At 44.7% G+C, this 16898-nt stretch overlaps 1 protein-coding gene across 5 annotated transcripts in view; it reads right to left on the reverse strand.

Moving 5' to 3' along the window:
* The window catches only part of STARD13 (StAR related lipid transfer domain containing 13), a 508748-nt gene that overhangs the window by 282068 nt on the left and 209782 nt on the right, over positions 1-16898 (reverse strand). For all 5 annotated transcript variants that reach the window (XM_056561898.1, XM_056561901.1, XM_056561899.1 and 2 more), the window contains one exon: positions 6000-6033. In XM_056561898.1, the coding sequence (XP_056417873.1) occupies positions 6000-6033 (34 nt within the window). The remainder of the gene's footprint in view (positions 1-5999; positions 6034-16898) is intronic.

A 16898-nucleotide genomic window follows, 5' to 3' on the forward strand; every position in this document is an offset into this window, starting at 1 on the left:
CCGTACAATTCCGTACTCTTGCTTCAGAATTATCCTGGAATAATGAGGCCCTCTGCGCGACCTTTAAAAAAGGCCTATCCAGCAACATTAAAGATGTTCTGGCCGCACGAGAAATCCCTGCTAATCTACATGAACTCATTCACCTAGCCACTCGCATTGACATGCGTTTTTCCGAAAGGCGTCAGGAGCTCCGCCAGGATATGGACTCTGTTCGCACGAGGCGTTTCTTCTCCTCGGCTCCTCTCTCCTCTGGTCCCCTGCAATCCGTTCCTGTGCCTCCCGCCGTGGAGGCTATGCAGGTCGACCGGTCTCGCCTGACACCTCAAGAGAGGACACGACGCCGCATGGAGAATCTCTGCCTGTACTGTGCTAGTACCGAACACTTCCTGAGGGATTGTCCTATCCGTCCTCCCCGCCTGGAAAAACGTACGCTGACTCCGCACAAAGGTGAGACAGTCCTTGATGTCTACTCTGCTTCTCCACGTCTTACTGTGCCTGTGCGGATGTCTGCCTCTGCCTTCTCCTTCTCTACTATGGCCTTCTTGGACTCTGGATCTGCAGGAAATTTTATTTTGGCCTCTCTCGTCAACAGGTTCAACATCCCAGTGACCAGTCTCGCCAGACCCCTTTACATCAATTGTGTAAACAATGAAAGATTGGACTGTACCATACGTTTCCGCACGGAGGCCCTTCTAATGTGCATCGGATCTCATCACGAGAGGATTGAACTTTTGGTCCTCCCCAATTGCACTTCTGAAATTCTCCTTGGACTTCCCTGGCTTCAACTTCATTCCCCAACCCTGGATTGGTCCACTGGGGAGATCAAGAGTTGGGGGCCCTCTTGTTCCAAGGACTGTCTAAAACCGGTTCCCAGTAACCCTTGCCGTGACTCTGTGGTTCCTCCAGTAACCGGTCTCCCTAAGGCCTATATGGACTTTGCGGATGTTTTCTGCAAAAAACAAGCTGAGACTCTACCTCCTCACAGGCCTTATGATTGTCCTATCGACCTCCTCCCGGGCACTACTCCACCCCGGGGCAGAATTTATCCTCTGTCCGCCCCAGAGACTCTTGCCATGTCTGAATACGTCCAGGAAAATTTAAAAAAGGGCTTTATCCGTAAATCCTCCTCTCCTGCCGGAGCCGGATTTTTCTTTGTGTCCAAAAAAGATGGCTCCCTACGTCCTTGCATTGACTACCGCGGTCTTAATAAAATCACGGTTAAGAACCGCTACCCCCTACCCCTCATCTCTGAACTCTTTGATCGCCTCCAAGGTGCCCACATCTTTACTAAACTGGACTTAAGAGGTGCTTATAATCTCATCCGCATCAGAGAGGGGGATGAATGGAAAACGGCATTTAACACCAGAGATGGACACTTTGAGTATCTGGTCATGCCCTTTGGCCTGTGCAACGCCCCTGCCGTCTTCCAAGACTTTGTTAATGAAATTTTTCGTGATCTTTTATACTCCTGTGTTGTTGTATATCTGGACGATATCCTGATTTTTTCTGCCAATCTAGAAGAACACCGCCAGCATGTCCGTATGGTTCTTCAAAGACTTCGTGACAATCAACTCTATGCCAAAATTGAGAAATGTCTGTTTGAATGCCAATCTCTTCCTTTTCTAGGATACTTGGTCTCTGGCCAGGGACTACAAATGGATCCAGACAAACTCTCTGCCGTCTTAGATTGGCCACGCCCCTCCGGACTCCGTGCTATCCAACGCTTTTTGGGGTTCGCCAATTATTACAGGCAATTTATTCCACATTTTTCTACCGTTGTGGCCCCTATCGTGGCTTTAACCAAAAAAAATGCCGATCCCAAGTCTTGGCCTCCTCAAGCGGAAGACGCCTTTAAACGACTCAAGTCTGCCTTTTCTTCGGCTCCCGTGCTCTCCAGACCTGACCCTTCCAAACCCTTCCTATTGGAGGTTGATGCCTCCTCAGTGGGAGCTGGAGCTGTTCTTCTACAAAAAAAATTCTTCCGGGCATGCTGTCACTTGTGGTTTTTTTTCTAGGACCTTCTCTCCGGCGGAGAGGAACTACTCCATCGGGGATCGAGAGCTTCTAGCCATCAAATTAGCACTTGAGGAATGGAGGCATCTGCTGGAGGGATCAAGATTTCCAGTTATTATTTACACCGATCACAAGAACCTCTCCTACCTCCAGTCTGCCCAACGGCTGAATCCTCGCCAGGCCCGGTGGTCTCTGTTCTTTGCCCGATTTAATTTTGAAATTCACTTTCGGCCTGCCGATAAGAACATTAGGGCCGATGCTCTCTCTCGTTCCTCGGATGCCTCGGAAGTTGAACTCTCTCCGCAACACATCATTCCTCCTGACTGCCTGATTTCCACTTCTCCAGCCTCCATCAGGCAAACTCCTCCAGGAAAGACCTTTGTTTCTCCACGCCAACGCCTCGGAATCCTCAAATGGGGTCACTCCTCCCATCTCGCAGGTCATGTGGGCATCAAGAAATCTGTGCAACTCATCTCCCGCTTCTATTGGTGGCCGACTCTGGAGACGGATGTTGTGGACTTTGTGCGAGCCTGCACTATCTGTGCCCGGGATAAGACTCCTCGCCAGAAGCCCGCTGGTTTTCTTCATCCCCTGCCTGTCCCCGAACAGCCTTGGTCTCTGATTGGTATGGATTTTATTACTGATTTACCCCCTTCCCGTGGCAACACTGTTATTTGGGTGGTCGTTGATCGATTCTCCAAAATGGCACATTTCATCCCTCTTCCTGGTCTTCCTTCAGCGCCTCAGTTGGCTAAACAATTTTTTGTACACATTTTTCGTCTTCACGGGTTGCCTACGCAGATCGTCTCGGATAGAGGCGTCCAATTCGTGTCTAAATTCTGGAGGGCTCTCTGTAAACAACTCAAGATTAAATTAAATTTTTCTTCTGCATATCATCCCCAATCCAATGGACAAGTAGAAAGAATTAACCAGGTCTTGGGTGATTATTTACGACATTTTGTTTCCTCCCGCCAGGATGACTGGGCAGATCTCCTTCCATGGGCCGAATTCTCGTATAACTTCAGAGTCTCTGAATCTTCCTCCAAATCCCCATTTTTCGTGGTGTACGGCCGTCACCCTCTTCCCCCCCTCCCTACACCCTTGCCCTCTGGTCTGCCCGCTGTGGATGAAATTTCTCGTGACCTTTCCATCATATGGAGAGAGACCCAAAATTCTCTCTTACAGGCTTCATCACGCATGAAGAAGTTCGCGGATAAGAAAAGAAGAGCTCCTCCCATTTTTTCCCCTGGAGACAAGGTATGGCTCTGCGCTAAATATGTCCGCTTCCGTGTCCCTAGCTACAAGTTGGGACCACGCTATCTTGGTCCTTTCAAAATTTTGTGTCAGATTAATCCTGTCTCTTACAAACTTCTTCTTCCTCCTTCTCTTCGTATTCCTAATGCCTTTCACGTTTCTCTTCTTAAACCACTCATCATCAACCGTTTCTCTCCCAAATCTGTTCCTCCCACTCCTGTTTCCGGCTCCTCGGACATCTTCTCCGTCAAAGAGATTCTAGCATCTAAAAAGGTCAGAGGGAAAACCTTTTTTTTAGTGGATTGGGAGGGTTGTGGTCCAGAAGAGAGATCCTGGGAACCTGAGGACAATATCCTAGACAAAAGTCTGCTCCTCAGGTTCTCAGGCTCTAAGAAGAGGGGGAGACCCAAGGGGGGGGTACTGTTACGCCGAGCGCTCCGGGTCCCCGCTCCTCCCCGGAGCGCTCGCTACACTCTCCTCACTGCAGCGCTCCGGTCAGATCCACTGACCCGGGGCGCTGCGATACTGCCTCCAGCCGGGATGCGATTCGCGATGCGGGTAGCGCCCGCTCGCGATGCGCACCCCGGCTCCCGTACCTGACTCGCTCTCCGTCGGTCCTGTCCCGGCGCGCGCGGCCCCGCTCCTTAGGGCGCGCGCGCGCCGGGTCTTTGCGATTTAAAGGGCCACTGCGCCGCTGATTGGCGCAGTGGTTCCAATTAGTCTGATCACCTGTGCACTTCCCTATATCACCTCACTTCCCCTGCACTTCCTTGCCGGATCTTGTTGCCATCGTGCCAGTGAAAGCGTTTCCTTGTGTGTTCCTAGCCTGTGTTCCAGACCTCCTGCCGTTGCCCCTGACTACGATCCTTGCTGCCTGCCCCGACCTTCTGCTACGTCCGACCTTGCTTCTGCCTACTCCCTTGTACCGCGCCTATCTTCAGCAGTCAGAGAGGTTGAGCCGTTGCTAGTGGATACGACCTGGTCACTACCGCCGCAGCAAGTCCATCCCGCTTTGCGGCGGGCTCTGGTGAAAACCAGTAGTGACTTAGAACCGATCCACTAGCACGGTCCACGCCAATCCCTCTCTGGCACAGAGGATCCACTACCTGCCAGCCGGCATCGTGACAGTATGGTGTAAGGTGACACTATACAGAAATCATCTTAAATAAACGAATTAACATAATGTAGGTGTAACACACTGCTTCCACCTCCAGGATATGTTATTATATATTAATAATATAATGTGGCTCTTTGTCTGAAATAATAGCATGACTTTTGTGCCACATGTTTTATTCACAAGATTTTGCTTAGTGGTAGCATTTTGGTTGCAGGCATTGACAGGATGATAAAGGATAAATGTGTTGGGCTCTCCTGGCAGCCACTGCCATCCTTCCTTCCATTCATCATTCCCCCAGGCTTCTTAAAGGTTAAGCAAACCTTTTAATGCATTTGTTTTCATTCTTGCTATGTACTTATGATGAAACAAAAAAAAAACTCTCTTCATAGGTCTTTATTAGAAATTTTGTTTAGTGTCTGTTCTACAGTCTTTGCTTTGTCCTTTCATCTGTGAAGTCCACCAGAGAAGACATTGCCTGACGTTTTTCTTCTTTCATTTTTTATCAGCCCTCCTATCTTCTCCTGAAGGTACTTCTAAACTAATTTACAACCGTGTTAAAGATCTGCAAGAGCAGTTAGATCATTTGGGCATGTTGGTTGTCCAGTGGTTTGCTGTCCTAAAACCTTACTCATCGCTGCAATATTTTGTTGTATGTTTGTAATATGAGTTAAATGGGTACTCTAGCGCTAAGACATCTTTTTCCCTATCCAAAGGATAGGGGATAAGATGCCTGATCGCGGGGGTCCCGCGGCTGGGGACCCCCATGATCTTGCACGCAGCAAACCGTTATAATCAGTCCCTGGAGCATGTTTGCTCCGGGTCTGATTACTCGCGATCATTGGGCCGGAGTATTGTGATGTCACGGCCCCGTGATCGCCAGTAATCAGACCCGGAGCGAAAATGCTCCGGGGACTGATTATAACGGGGTGCTGCGTGCTAGATCATGGGGGGTCCCCAGCGGCGGGACCCCCGCGATCAGGCATCTTATCCCTTATCTGTTGGATAGGGGATAAGATGTCTTAGCGCCGGAGTACCCCTTTAATAAAGTTTATTATTGTTTCAATGCCTGTGGGTGGAGGGCTCAAGCAAGAAAAAACGGCATTCAACCATGTCCATAACCTTTAAGAATTCACCTCCCAACATTCCCTGCCTAAGCAATAAATTCTCTAGGTTCCTGTGAAATGTTAAGGTGTTAAACACATCTGACTGCCCAGTTTCTGACCCAGTCTCTTTTTTGATCACATCTGCCTGTCAGCCACCTACCCCGCCTGTCTATTCATCTAAAGTCTCGTAGTGAACTCAGTCTGCCCTTACCTCCGTCTGTCTGACATTACTTCTTGTCTTCAGTTTTGGTACTGTGCTTTATGCATTAACTGTTGGTAATTGAGACTACTCTGAAGAATTCCCTGCAATGAAGTCTAGATATCTGTATAGATGTTAAAGGGTAAGGCCCAGGGGATCTCTTAGGACACGTATACAATGGGGAATTACATATTGAAAACTACCACAGGAACTTTGGTACTTTGCCATAAAATAAGAACTGAAATAGTTAAAAACGTGTTGGAATTTCCTCCATCACAATCATAAGAATAATAATATCCATTTAAAAACTTACCAGCCACTGTATAGTTCAGTGTCTCAGGAGGTACCTAAGAAAAAAAAATAAAAAAAAACATCAATATTTGCAAATTGAATATTCAATAACATTTGGTTGGGTTATGCCTAAGATGTATTCAAATCGAGCAGGTGAGGACAAGCAGCTGCCAGACATTTTAGCTCAGACACGTCTGCTAAAAGATATCTCATGGGATCAGATAAGATGAATCCAGCCTGTTGAATCTACCCACTAAATAGACCCTTAAGATGACAACATGCCTTACATGTGAAATCGTGGATAAATCCAAAAAAGAGAGGACTTCCCGACTGGCGCTTCTCCACCCAGGAAAATTGTGGAACCAGGCTGGTTCCACAATTCTCCAGGGAGGAGAAGCGCCAGTCAGGAAGTCCTCTCTTTTTTGGATTTATCCATAATTTCACTTGCATTATCCAGCTGACCTTGGCCATCTGGAAAGGACACCGTGGCTGCTGACCTTCGCTCCAACAGTGATTCTACATGTCTGCTGAGGTGTTGTGCCCAGAGCACAACACTATCTGGTAAGCCTCCAATCTCATATGTGCACCTTAGCTCAATTTTAAACCGCCTGCACTTGGAGCGCACCTTTGTTTTTTCTTTATTTATCTAACACATGCCTTACATAGCTGTTGGGCAAAAGCTTGTGTGGCTGGCTACTATTCCTTTTGAGTGACTGAGATACTGCCATCCCCTCTGTTTTGGCAGAAGCTTTTTTTCTTGCAGGACTGAAGAATTGGAATAATTAAATGCCTAACATGCCCATCGTTCATTCTGAGACAAATCTTAGTGGTTGCGATTGTCAGCCATCTAAAATTGAAGTCAACATTTAGGCATCATTTAGGCCACCACACACATTAGATATCTGTCAATTTTGGTGAGGCTGGCACACCATCCAAAATGTAGGGGACCTCCTGAATCTCCCCCAATAGATGATGTCAGGTGGAAGAAGGATCAGGCATGCTGAATGCCATCTGTTCTTTTCTTTTTTTTTGAAGTGGTTAACCACCCCTCTACTCATTCAGAACACTTGGCAGAGTCATGTTCTCTTAGGGGCAAAAAGCATGACAAAAGTTGCCCAAAAGATGTCCAAGTGGTTTCAGTCTCCAATTGACAGTTGGGAATGTTAAAAAAAAAAACACCTGGTCATCAAAAAACAGCACAGAAAAATAACTTTCTTAAAAGAAGTGACAAGTCATCTTTTAGAGCAGTTCAGCTTTGAAGTCCACATTGAACTCAATCGGAGCTTAAAAAAATAAAACCCTTAAATAAAACCCTGAAGAGCCGCATTAAAAATATCAAAGTCAGCACCAAAAACCACAAAGCAACTTTTACACTGAGTTATTTTAAGCATAGTTTTTGCCCATTTGATCCTACCCTAAAGTGTTTCATTATTGTCCCTCATCTAACCATACAAATCGGTCCAGTAGCCGTTTTGCTAAACCTGCCTTGGTACAAATCCATGTAACCTGAGATGCAAAGGATTTAATCCTCTAGTAAAACTACTTGTTATACAATAGAAATCAAATATATTTAAGTCATTTCATACAACACGTTCTGGCCTGGAAATATTCTCTGTCTCTTATTGATCAGATCTTCTCATTCTTTTCCTAAATCATATGTTGATGCTAGAATGAGCTATGCACCAGAAAGTTCCTGAGTGAAGCCACTTCTACTGATCCATCCCAGACACTCACACTAATCCTGCCGTTAGTTCTCTTCAATCAGTGAACCTCATCCTCACCTAAAGCTCATGTACGTGACCCATACACCACTTTAACCCTAATCCTAAACCAAATATATTTTCTAAATAAAGCGGAGACTTTTTATAGTCCTTCAGTAGGATTACTCATCTCCTGTCTATTCCCATTCATATGGCATGAGAAAAAGTATGTTAAAAAGATCCTTTTACAATTAGGTGTCATTGCTACACATCTCATGATTCCAACCTACTAAATCGTATGACCCCACAAGATTTACAGGGAAAGGTTAGACACTTGAAATGAAGACCTGGTCCATTGTAGAGTTGAGCACTATTTATTCTTATACAAATTCTGATGGGATTGTTGGAAGGTCACCAGGTTTAGGGTGACCTCATACACAGCAGATCTTGTTGCAGAAATGCAGGTTGTTTTGGCAGCAAGCACAAGGATTACTTCTAGTTCCATTTAGATCAGTGGTTCTTAACCTGGGTTCGATCGAACCCCAGGGGTTCGGTGAGTCAGTCCCGGGGGTTCGGCGGGGGAAGTCGCAACAGGACAGGGAAACCAAGCAATTGCTTGGGGCCCCGAGTTGGCCCCGAACCCCGAGCAGAGCCCGTGTTTGCCCATCCTGTAGCGACGGGGCAATTCCCCCCATCACTATTCACTCCCTGTGGCCCCGCGTTAAGTTTAAAAACGCAGGGCCACCAGGACATAGCGCACACCGGTATGTCACTGACGTCCAGTGCATGCGCCCATGGAAATAAAGGCGCCGAGGACCGGAGGATAGAGGAGGAGGAAGACACGTGCTGGCCAGCTTGGTAAGTGACCAGCGGCACGTCATCTTCGGTGCTCCGACCACCGGTCCCGAGACCTACTGCTATAGCCGGAGCGGTGGTTGGAACACGGAAGTGGGCAGTACACAGGCATACAGCCTCCAGCCATACACTATATATGGCTGGAGGCTGTATGTCTGTGGGGGAACACTGCCTACATCAGTGGTCTTCAACCTGTGGACCTCCAGATGTTGCAAAACTACAACTCCCAGCATGGCTGTCCGGGCATGCTGGGAGTTGCAGTTTTGCAACATCTAGAGGTCCGCAGGTTGAAGACCACTGGCCTACATAATGTGGGGGAACACTGCCTGCCTAATGTGGGGGAACACTGCCTGCCTAATGACATTTTGAAGCCTTTATTTGAGCTTTATTTTTGTCTTGTGATGTGTTTCATGGGTAATTTACAGGCTTTAAAGGGGTTCTCCGGTGCTTACACATCTTATCCCCTATCCAAAGGATAGGGGATAAGATGCCTGATCGCAGGAGGCCCGCAGCTGGGGACGCCCGTGATCATAGTTACATAGTTACATAGTTAGTATGGTTGAAAAAAGACATACGTCCATCAAGTCCAACCAGGGGATTGAAGGGAAGGATGTAAGGGGATAAGGGAAAGGGATGTAGTTTTATAATTCTGCATAAGCATTAATGTTATTTTGTTCCAGGAATGTATCTAACCCTGCTTTAAAGCTGTTAATTGTTCCAGCTGTGACCAGTTCCTGAGGTAGACCGTTCCATAAATTCACAGTCCTCACGGTAAAGAAGGCGTGCCGCCCCTTTAGACTAAACCTTTTCTTCTCCAGACGGAGGGAGTGCCCCCTCGTCCTTTGGGGGGGTTTAACCTGGAACAGTTTTTCTCCATATTTTTTGTATGGGCCATTTATATACTTATATACGTTTATCATATCCCCCCTTAAACGTCTCTTCTCAAGACTAAACAATTGTAACTCCTTTAATCGCTCCTCATAGCTAAGATGTTCCATGCCCCATATTAGTTTAGTCGCGCGTCTCTGCACCCTTTCCAACTCCGCAGTGTCCCTTTTATGAACAGGCGACCAAAACTGAACAGCATATTCCAGGTGAGGCCGTACCAATGCTTTATAAAGGGGGAGTATTATGTCCCTGCCCCTCGAGTCCATGCCTCTTTTTATACATGACAATATCCTGCCGGCTTTGGAAGCAGCAGCCTGACATTGCATGCTATTTTGTAGTCTGTGATCTACAAGTACACCCAGATCCTTCTCTACCAGTGACTCTGCCAGTTTAATCCCCCCTAAGACATACGACGCATGCAGGTTATTAGTACCCAGATGCATAACTTTACATTTATCCACATTGAACCTCATTTGCCAAGTGGATGCCCAGACACTTAGTCTATCCAAGTCATCTTGTAACTTATGCACATCCTCTATAGACTGTACTGTGCTACAAAGCTTGGTGTCATCTGCAAAGATAGAAACAGAGCTGTTAATACCATCCTCTATATCATTGATAAATAAATTAAACAGCAGCGGGCCCAGTACTGAACCTTGGGGTACACCACTAATAACCGGGGACCAATCAGAGTACGAATCATTTACCACCACTCTCTGGGTACGATCTATGAGCCAGTGTTCAATCCAGTTACAAACTAAAGTTTCCAAGCCCAAGGACCTTAACTTACCTGTCAGATGTCTGTGAGGGACAGTATCAAATGCTTTGGCAAAATCCAGAAACACTATATCCACAGCCATTCCTCTGTCAAGGCTTCTACTCACCTCTTCATAAAAGCAAATTAGAATGGTTTGACAACTTCTATCCTTAGTAAACCCATGCTGGCTATCACTTATAATACTATTATCCCCTATGTATTCCTGTATGTAATCCCTTATAAGTCCTTCAAACAATTTACCCACAATGCACGTTAGACTTACCGGTCTATAATTGCCTGGCGAAGACCTAGAGCCCTTCTTGAAGATTGGTACCACATTAGCCTTGCGCCAGTCCCTTGGCACAATACCAGACACCAGAGAATCTCTAAATATCATGAACAAGGGTACAGATATTACTGAACTTACCTCTCTAAGAACTCTTGGGTGTAGTCCATCCGGCCCTGGAGATTTGCTTACATTTACTTTACTTAACTTACCTTGTACCATCTCTACATTAAGCCAGTTCAATACATTATATGATGTGTTACCAGCACTGACCTGACCAATGTCAGCTCCTTCTTCCATAGTATATACAGAACTAAAGAACCCATTCAGTAGCTCCGCCTTCTCTTGATCGCCCGTGACAACCTCCCCATTATCATTATTAAGGGGTCCTACATGCTCTGTCCTTGGTTTTTTTGTATTTATATATCTAAAAAAATATTTAGGATTAGTTTTGCTTTCTTCGGCCACCTGTCTCTCATTTTGAATTTTTGCTGTTTTTATTACATTTTTACAGACTTTATTAAGCTCCTTGTACTGTTTAAATGTTATAGCTGACCCATCAGATTTGTATTTTTTGAAGGCTATTTTTTTGTTGTTTATTGCTCTTTTAACCTCATTTGTCAGCCATGTAGGATTTAGTTTTAATCGTTTATATTTGTTCCCCTTTGGTATATATTTAGCTGTATAGTTATTTAGAGTTGATTTAAAGATGTCCCATTTACCTTCTGTATCAGTATTTGAGAACACCTCCCCCCAGTCTATGTCCTGTAGTGCAGCCCTCAGCCCAGGGAAATTTGCCTTTTTAAAGTTATATGTTTTTGCCTTCCCCGTCTGTCTTTGTTTTCTACATTTTAAGTCAAAAGTAACTATATTGTGGTCGCTATTACCAAGGTTTTCCCGCACAGTTACATTACCAACCAGCTCTGCGTTGTTGGAAATGATCAGATCCAACAAGGCATCACTTCTTGTTGGGTCCTCCACAAACTGGCCCATAAAATTATCCTGCAATAAATTTAGGAATTTTCTCCCCTTTGTAGTTTTAGCCAACCCCCGGCCCCAATCTATATCTGGATAGTTAAAATCTCCCATTATTAACACTGTACCTGCCCGGGCGGCCCTCTCTATTTGTTTATACAGCCGACCTTCTATCTCTTCAGTGATATTAGGGGGTCTGTAAATTACACCAAATATTATTTTTTCAGTATTTCCCTCCTTTTGTAATTCTACCCACAATGATTCCACCTCCTCAGAATCATCACACACTATGGCATCGTTCACATTGACTTTCATACCACTTCTTACATACAGACAGACTCCACCACCTTTTCTGTTCATTCTATCCTGGCGAAACAATGTAAACCCCTGCAGATTAACAGCCCAGTCATGCGAGGAGTCCAGCCATGTCTCAGTGACCCCAACTATATCAATATGTTCCTCCAGTATCAAGGCCTCAAGCTCCCCCATTTTATTTGCTAGGCTTCTGGCATTTGTGAACATACACTTTACATTTCCATTAAGTTTTACACATATAGTCTCACTAATGGGATTTTCAGAGTTATTGGGGTTAATGTCATTTTTTGAGTTATAAGGGCTAATTGTACTATTTAAGTTATTGGGGCTAATGGGATTTTTTGAGTTATTGGGTCTAACGTTATTGTTTAAGTTATTGGGGCTAATGGGATTTTTTGCGTTATTGCGTCTAACGTTGTTATTTAAGTTATTGGGGCTAATGGTATTTTTTGAGTTAATGGGGCTTATTGTAGTTATTGAGTTATTGGGGCTAATGGAATTTTTTGAATTATTGGGATTACAATTTTTCGGGCTACATTTATTTTTACAGCTGGTTTGTAACGCATGAATCTCCTTATCCACTGTTCTTAACCTCCCCCCACAGGACTCCTCTCCACCCGCCATTATGTCCTGACCCCTCTCTAACCTATCCATCCCACTGTCTGCTTTCTTTGCTTTATTATCCTCCCCCCACTCACCTAGTTTAAATACTCAGCCACCCCTTCCAGGATTCTCTCCCCCAGCACAGCAGACCCCCTTCCATTCAGGTGCAAATTATCCGTAGAATAGAGTTTGTACCCCAATGAAAAGTCAGCCCAGTGCCCATGCATGCGGCACCCCGTTTGTAATCAGCCCCCGGAGCGTGTTCACTCCGGGTCTGATTACGGTCGACCGCAGGGCCGGCGGTGTGTGACGTCACACGGGGGCGGAGGCGTGACGTCACACGCCGCCGGCCCTGCGGTCGCCCGTAATCAGAACCGGAGCGAACACGCTCCGGGGACTGATTACAAACAGGGTGCCGCATGCATGATCACGGGCGTCCCCAGCTGCGGGACTCCCGCGATCAGGCATCTTATCCCCTAGCCTTTGGATAGGGGATCAGATGTGTAAGCACCGGAGAACCCCTTTAAAGGGGTACTCCACCCACAGACATCTTATCCTCCATCCAAAGGATATTGGATGGATAAGGTGTCTAACTGCGGGGGGCACGCCACGGGACCCCTGCGATTAGACATCTTAACCCATATCCTTAGGATAGAGGATAAGATATCTGTGGGCGGAATATCCCTATGATGTAATTTTCATACAAAAAAAAAATAACTTTTTTTTTTACATAAAAGTGAAAAGAAATGTACCATGCACTTATTTTTATGGCTACAGTACAATTTCTTTAATCTAGCATCAATGTAACCTGGTGTCAGACACTCTTAGGAAAGTATGTAAAACCAATAAGGGAAGAAACCCAAGATAGAATATTGATACACTCCTCAACACTGAAATTGCAGAACCAAGAAGATGAAGGTGGGGAAGTAAGGAAATCCCAGCACCGAGAGACATGTGAATGATATGCAAATGATAAATAATGTAAACAAAATATTTAAAACATCTGAATTTATTCAGTATCTAATATGAGTGTCACAGAAATTCCATGCACTTACATGCCCTAGCATGCCAATGAGGTTATAAATAGTTGTCAGAGGAATGTTCTGCTATGCTAAATGCATTTGGGCAGGAAAATCCTCAAGATCCAGTGTTGGCAGCTATTATTTTATAATAATTCTATTATAGCAGTATCCATTCTGGCCACTAGGCCTAATACTAAGTTAAGACTTCCTGTTCTGTACAGATCATTCCTCAGTAATGCCTTTCAGTGAATCGGTTAATTTCAAGTAGTTAATTGTAAAGAACCAATTCATGATCTGAATCATCAGTTCATCACTGACATGATAGCGGAGGGTGAAAGCCCTTGCTCCCCCAGCAGTGACCCTCTCCCTGTTCTGATGCTGAATCACTCAATACCCATCTATCTATCCAGTGTAGAGCCCAATACAGGCAGTCACTCTCCAGCCTCCTGCCAAGGCGCAGACAACATGCCGCTTGCACAGCACCTGGGAGTTACCCAATGTGCATTACACAAAACCTGCCTACTTGAGAACTGATAAACTGCTGCCTGTACCCAGATCTCTGAGTCTGTGTCCTGTGCAGATCACTCACACTCAGATCATGTTACCAAGTCTAGAAAACTGAATCATTTACTTCATCAAAAAGAACCGGACATCATTAAAGGAGATGTGGTATGCCTCGGGGGGTGTAGGGTAGTTGGGGTGTTACTGTAGTATATGAGGGGTTAATTTAACCCTTGTCACTTGTGACGCCAGGATGAGGGTTAAAACTCTGAGGTAATGCTGGGCCTATCGCCACCCTTCCCAAGAGCGATAGGTGAGTGTAGAATAACGGATTGTCCACAACCGGTGCTGAACTGAAAAACTTGTAGAAACTTTACTGAAGATTTTCTGTACATGCAGTAACAGTCCAGATAACAGAGTCTATATACAGCACGGCAATGACTGACAGTCGGTTGGGACCGGTAAGCTCTCTTTGGAGTAGGAGAATTGGATTGCATAGATCCGCTGGATTTAGGGGTTGGTTTAGGTCCAGTGATCTTGCGAAGATTTCGGGGAATTGTAATAACTCACAATTTAGATTATGGCCGAGGCCACAAGGCTTTGGCCTAGTGGTTGCCGATGACAGCTGCGCAGATCCTACCTCATCAGCAGCCCACGAGGAAAGAGAGCGATTAATGGCCGCAGCTCCCTTATATGGGCAGGGGCTGAACCGTTTTAGATCTGTCCATGTCAGCTGTCACTCATCGTTACATAGGATTATGGGTGATCACCTGACTAGAACCACCAAAGGTCCTTTAGCAAACCATAGAGCTCTGTGAACCAAGTCACATGACCCGCAGGTCCTGCGATGCTAACAAGGTAGGCATCCTAAATATACATATTTACACTTTTATTTACACAAATTTTAGCTAACTGAGGGGTGACGAGGGGTTAACTAATGAAGAGGACCCCCACTGTTCCTAGGGACTCTGACTTTGGGGACCCCACCACAAAATTCGGTATGAAATACGGTACCGGGATACCACAGAGATATCAAGCCAAAAGTGGTAAAAATAAAAACTTAAACTTAAATAAGGATCCAGCTGAGAGTTGCAATAAAATTATACAAAAAAAACTGTGCCTAAGCCAATCAGGAACAATCACAAACTACATACTGAGGCGCTCTGTGCCCTACAGTCATCATGTGTGCTAAGAACTACTAGACTGCCTGCCTGGAGGAAAAGCTTGGGTAACAGGGCTTGTTGTTAGAAAAGATTACTTATTTATAGTAAGTTAGATAAGTTATTTAACTTTAACATGTGCATCTAATGTAAGGTCATTTCATTTGGCTGGGGTTCTCCTTAAGGCTAAGCTAAGTTTCCACTAGTTTTTTTTTTCCTGAGTTCTTTTGTGTGAAAAAAACACCAGAAAAAACGCCAGAAAAAAAACACCAGTGCAATTTCCTGCATCTGACGTTTTTTTCTGGCATTTTTGCATTTGAGTGGAAATTGCATTTTTGGCCCCTTTGGCTTTTTTTCAAAATTTGTTGGGTACCAAAAAAAAAAAAAAAAAAGGATGCAGTATGGATGGGAAAAAATGTATTTAACATCATTTTTTATTTTTTCTAACAAAAGTTTAATACATTTTTAATAAAGTGTATGTGTTTAGCTTTTTATTTCTCTATTTTTTAGGTAATACCACTACTCCCAGCATGGAACAGACTGGTCCATAATGAGAGTAGTAGTACCTGTACTAATAGACATATCACCCCGGGTGTCACTCCTGACACCCGATGCGATCGTCCATAATATAGCAGAGATGCAGAGCGGCTCTATACAGGGCTCGCATCTCTGCTCTGTACTCCGGCAGGCTAGTGATGTGAATAGAACATCACTTATTCATATTTTCCGCCCAGAGTGGGGATTGGCCGGATGGTGGCAGCCAATCACAGCTCTCAGAGGGAAATATGAATGAGTGATGTTCTATTCATATCACTGGCCTGCCGGAGTACAGTGCAGAGATGTGAGCGCTGTATAGAGCCGCTCCACATCTCTGCAATAGATAGGACGATCGCATTGGGTGTCAGGTGTGACACCCGCTGTGATCTGTCCTTAACTGCAGGTACTACTACTCCCAACATGGGAGCTTTAGTACCTGCATTAATAGACAGATTACAGCGAGTGTCACTTCTGACACCCAATGCAATCCTCCTGTATAATGTATAGATTTATTAATTGACAGATCGCCCCGGGTCTGTTGCGATCCTCCTGTATAATGTATAGATGCGGGTGGCCACTCTTCTATGGTCCCCTGCACTGATGTATATATACACCTATTCATATTTCCCACAGAGAGTTGTGATTGGCCAGAACCAACCCAGGGCGATCTGTCAATTAGTACAGGTACTACTACTCCAATCATGGAACAGTGTGTTCCATGCTGGAAGTAGTAGTACTACCTAAAAATTTAAAAAAGAAAGAAAAAAAAGTGAAAAACATACACACACTACATTTTTATTATTGTCGGCTATATTTTTAGTGCCCTGCCCACCCACATAAATTGATCCCTGTTTAAAAATGTATACAAATTTTGTTATAAAAAATGAATTTTGTTAAATACAATTTTTCCATCACTACTGTATCTTTTTTATATATTTTTTTAATTGTACCCTATGAAAATTTATTTAAAAAGGTATCTCCAAAAAAATAAATAAATAAAAACCACCTGTAAAAACGCCAAAGTTCAAACCCACATGTCGTTTTTCTTGGCGTTTTTTTTTACTCCCATAGACTTCTCTGTGAGAAAAAGCCATGACTTCAGGGGGAAAAAACGCCATAGGCTCAACATGCTGCGACTTTGCAAAACCGCCAAGGAGCTAAAAAACGGCAAAAGGATAAAAAAAAAAAAAAAAAAAGCCAAACTGAAAAATGCACAGTGGAAAAAATTTTGTGTTTTTCATTGATTTACAGCTAATATCTGGCCGCAGTATTTTTTCAATGAAAAAACACCATGGGGGCCGTTTTGGCATTTTTTGAGTCAA

This window comes from Hyla sarda, chromosome 2 (assembly GCF_029499605.1).
Source record: "Hyla sarda isolate aHylSar1 chromosome 2, aHylSar1.hap1, whole genome shotgun sequence".
NCBI lineage: Eukaryota > Metazoa > Chordata > Amphibia > Anura > Hylidae > Hyla > Hyla sarda.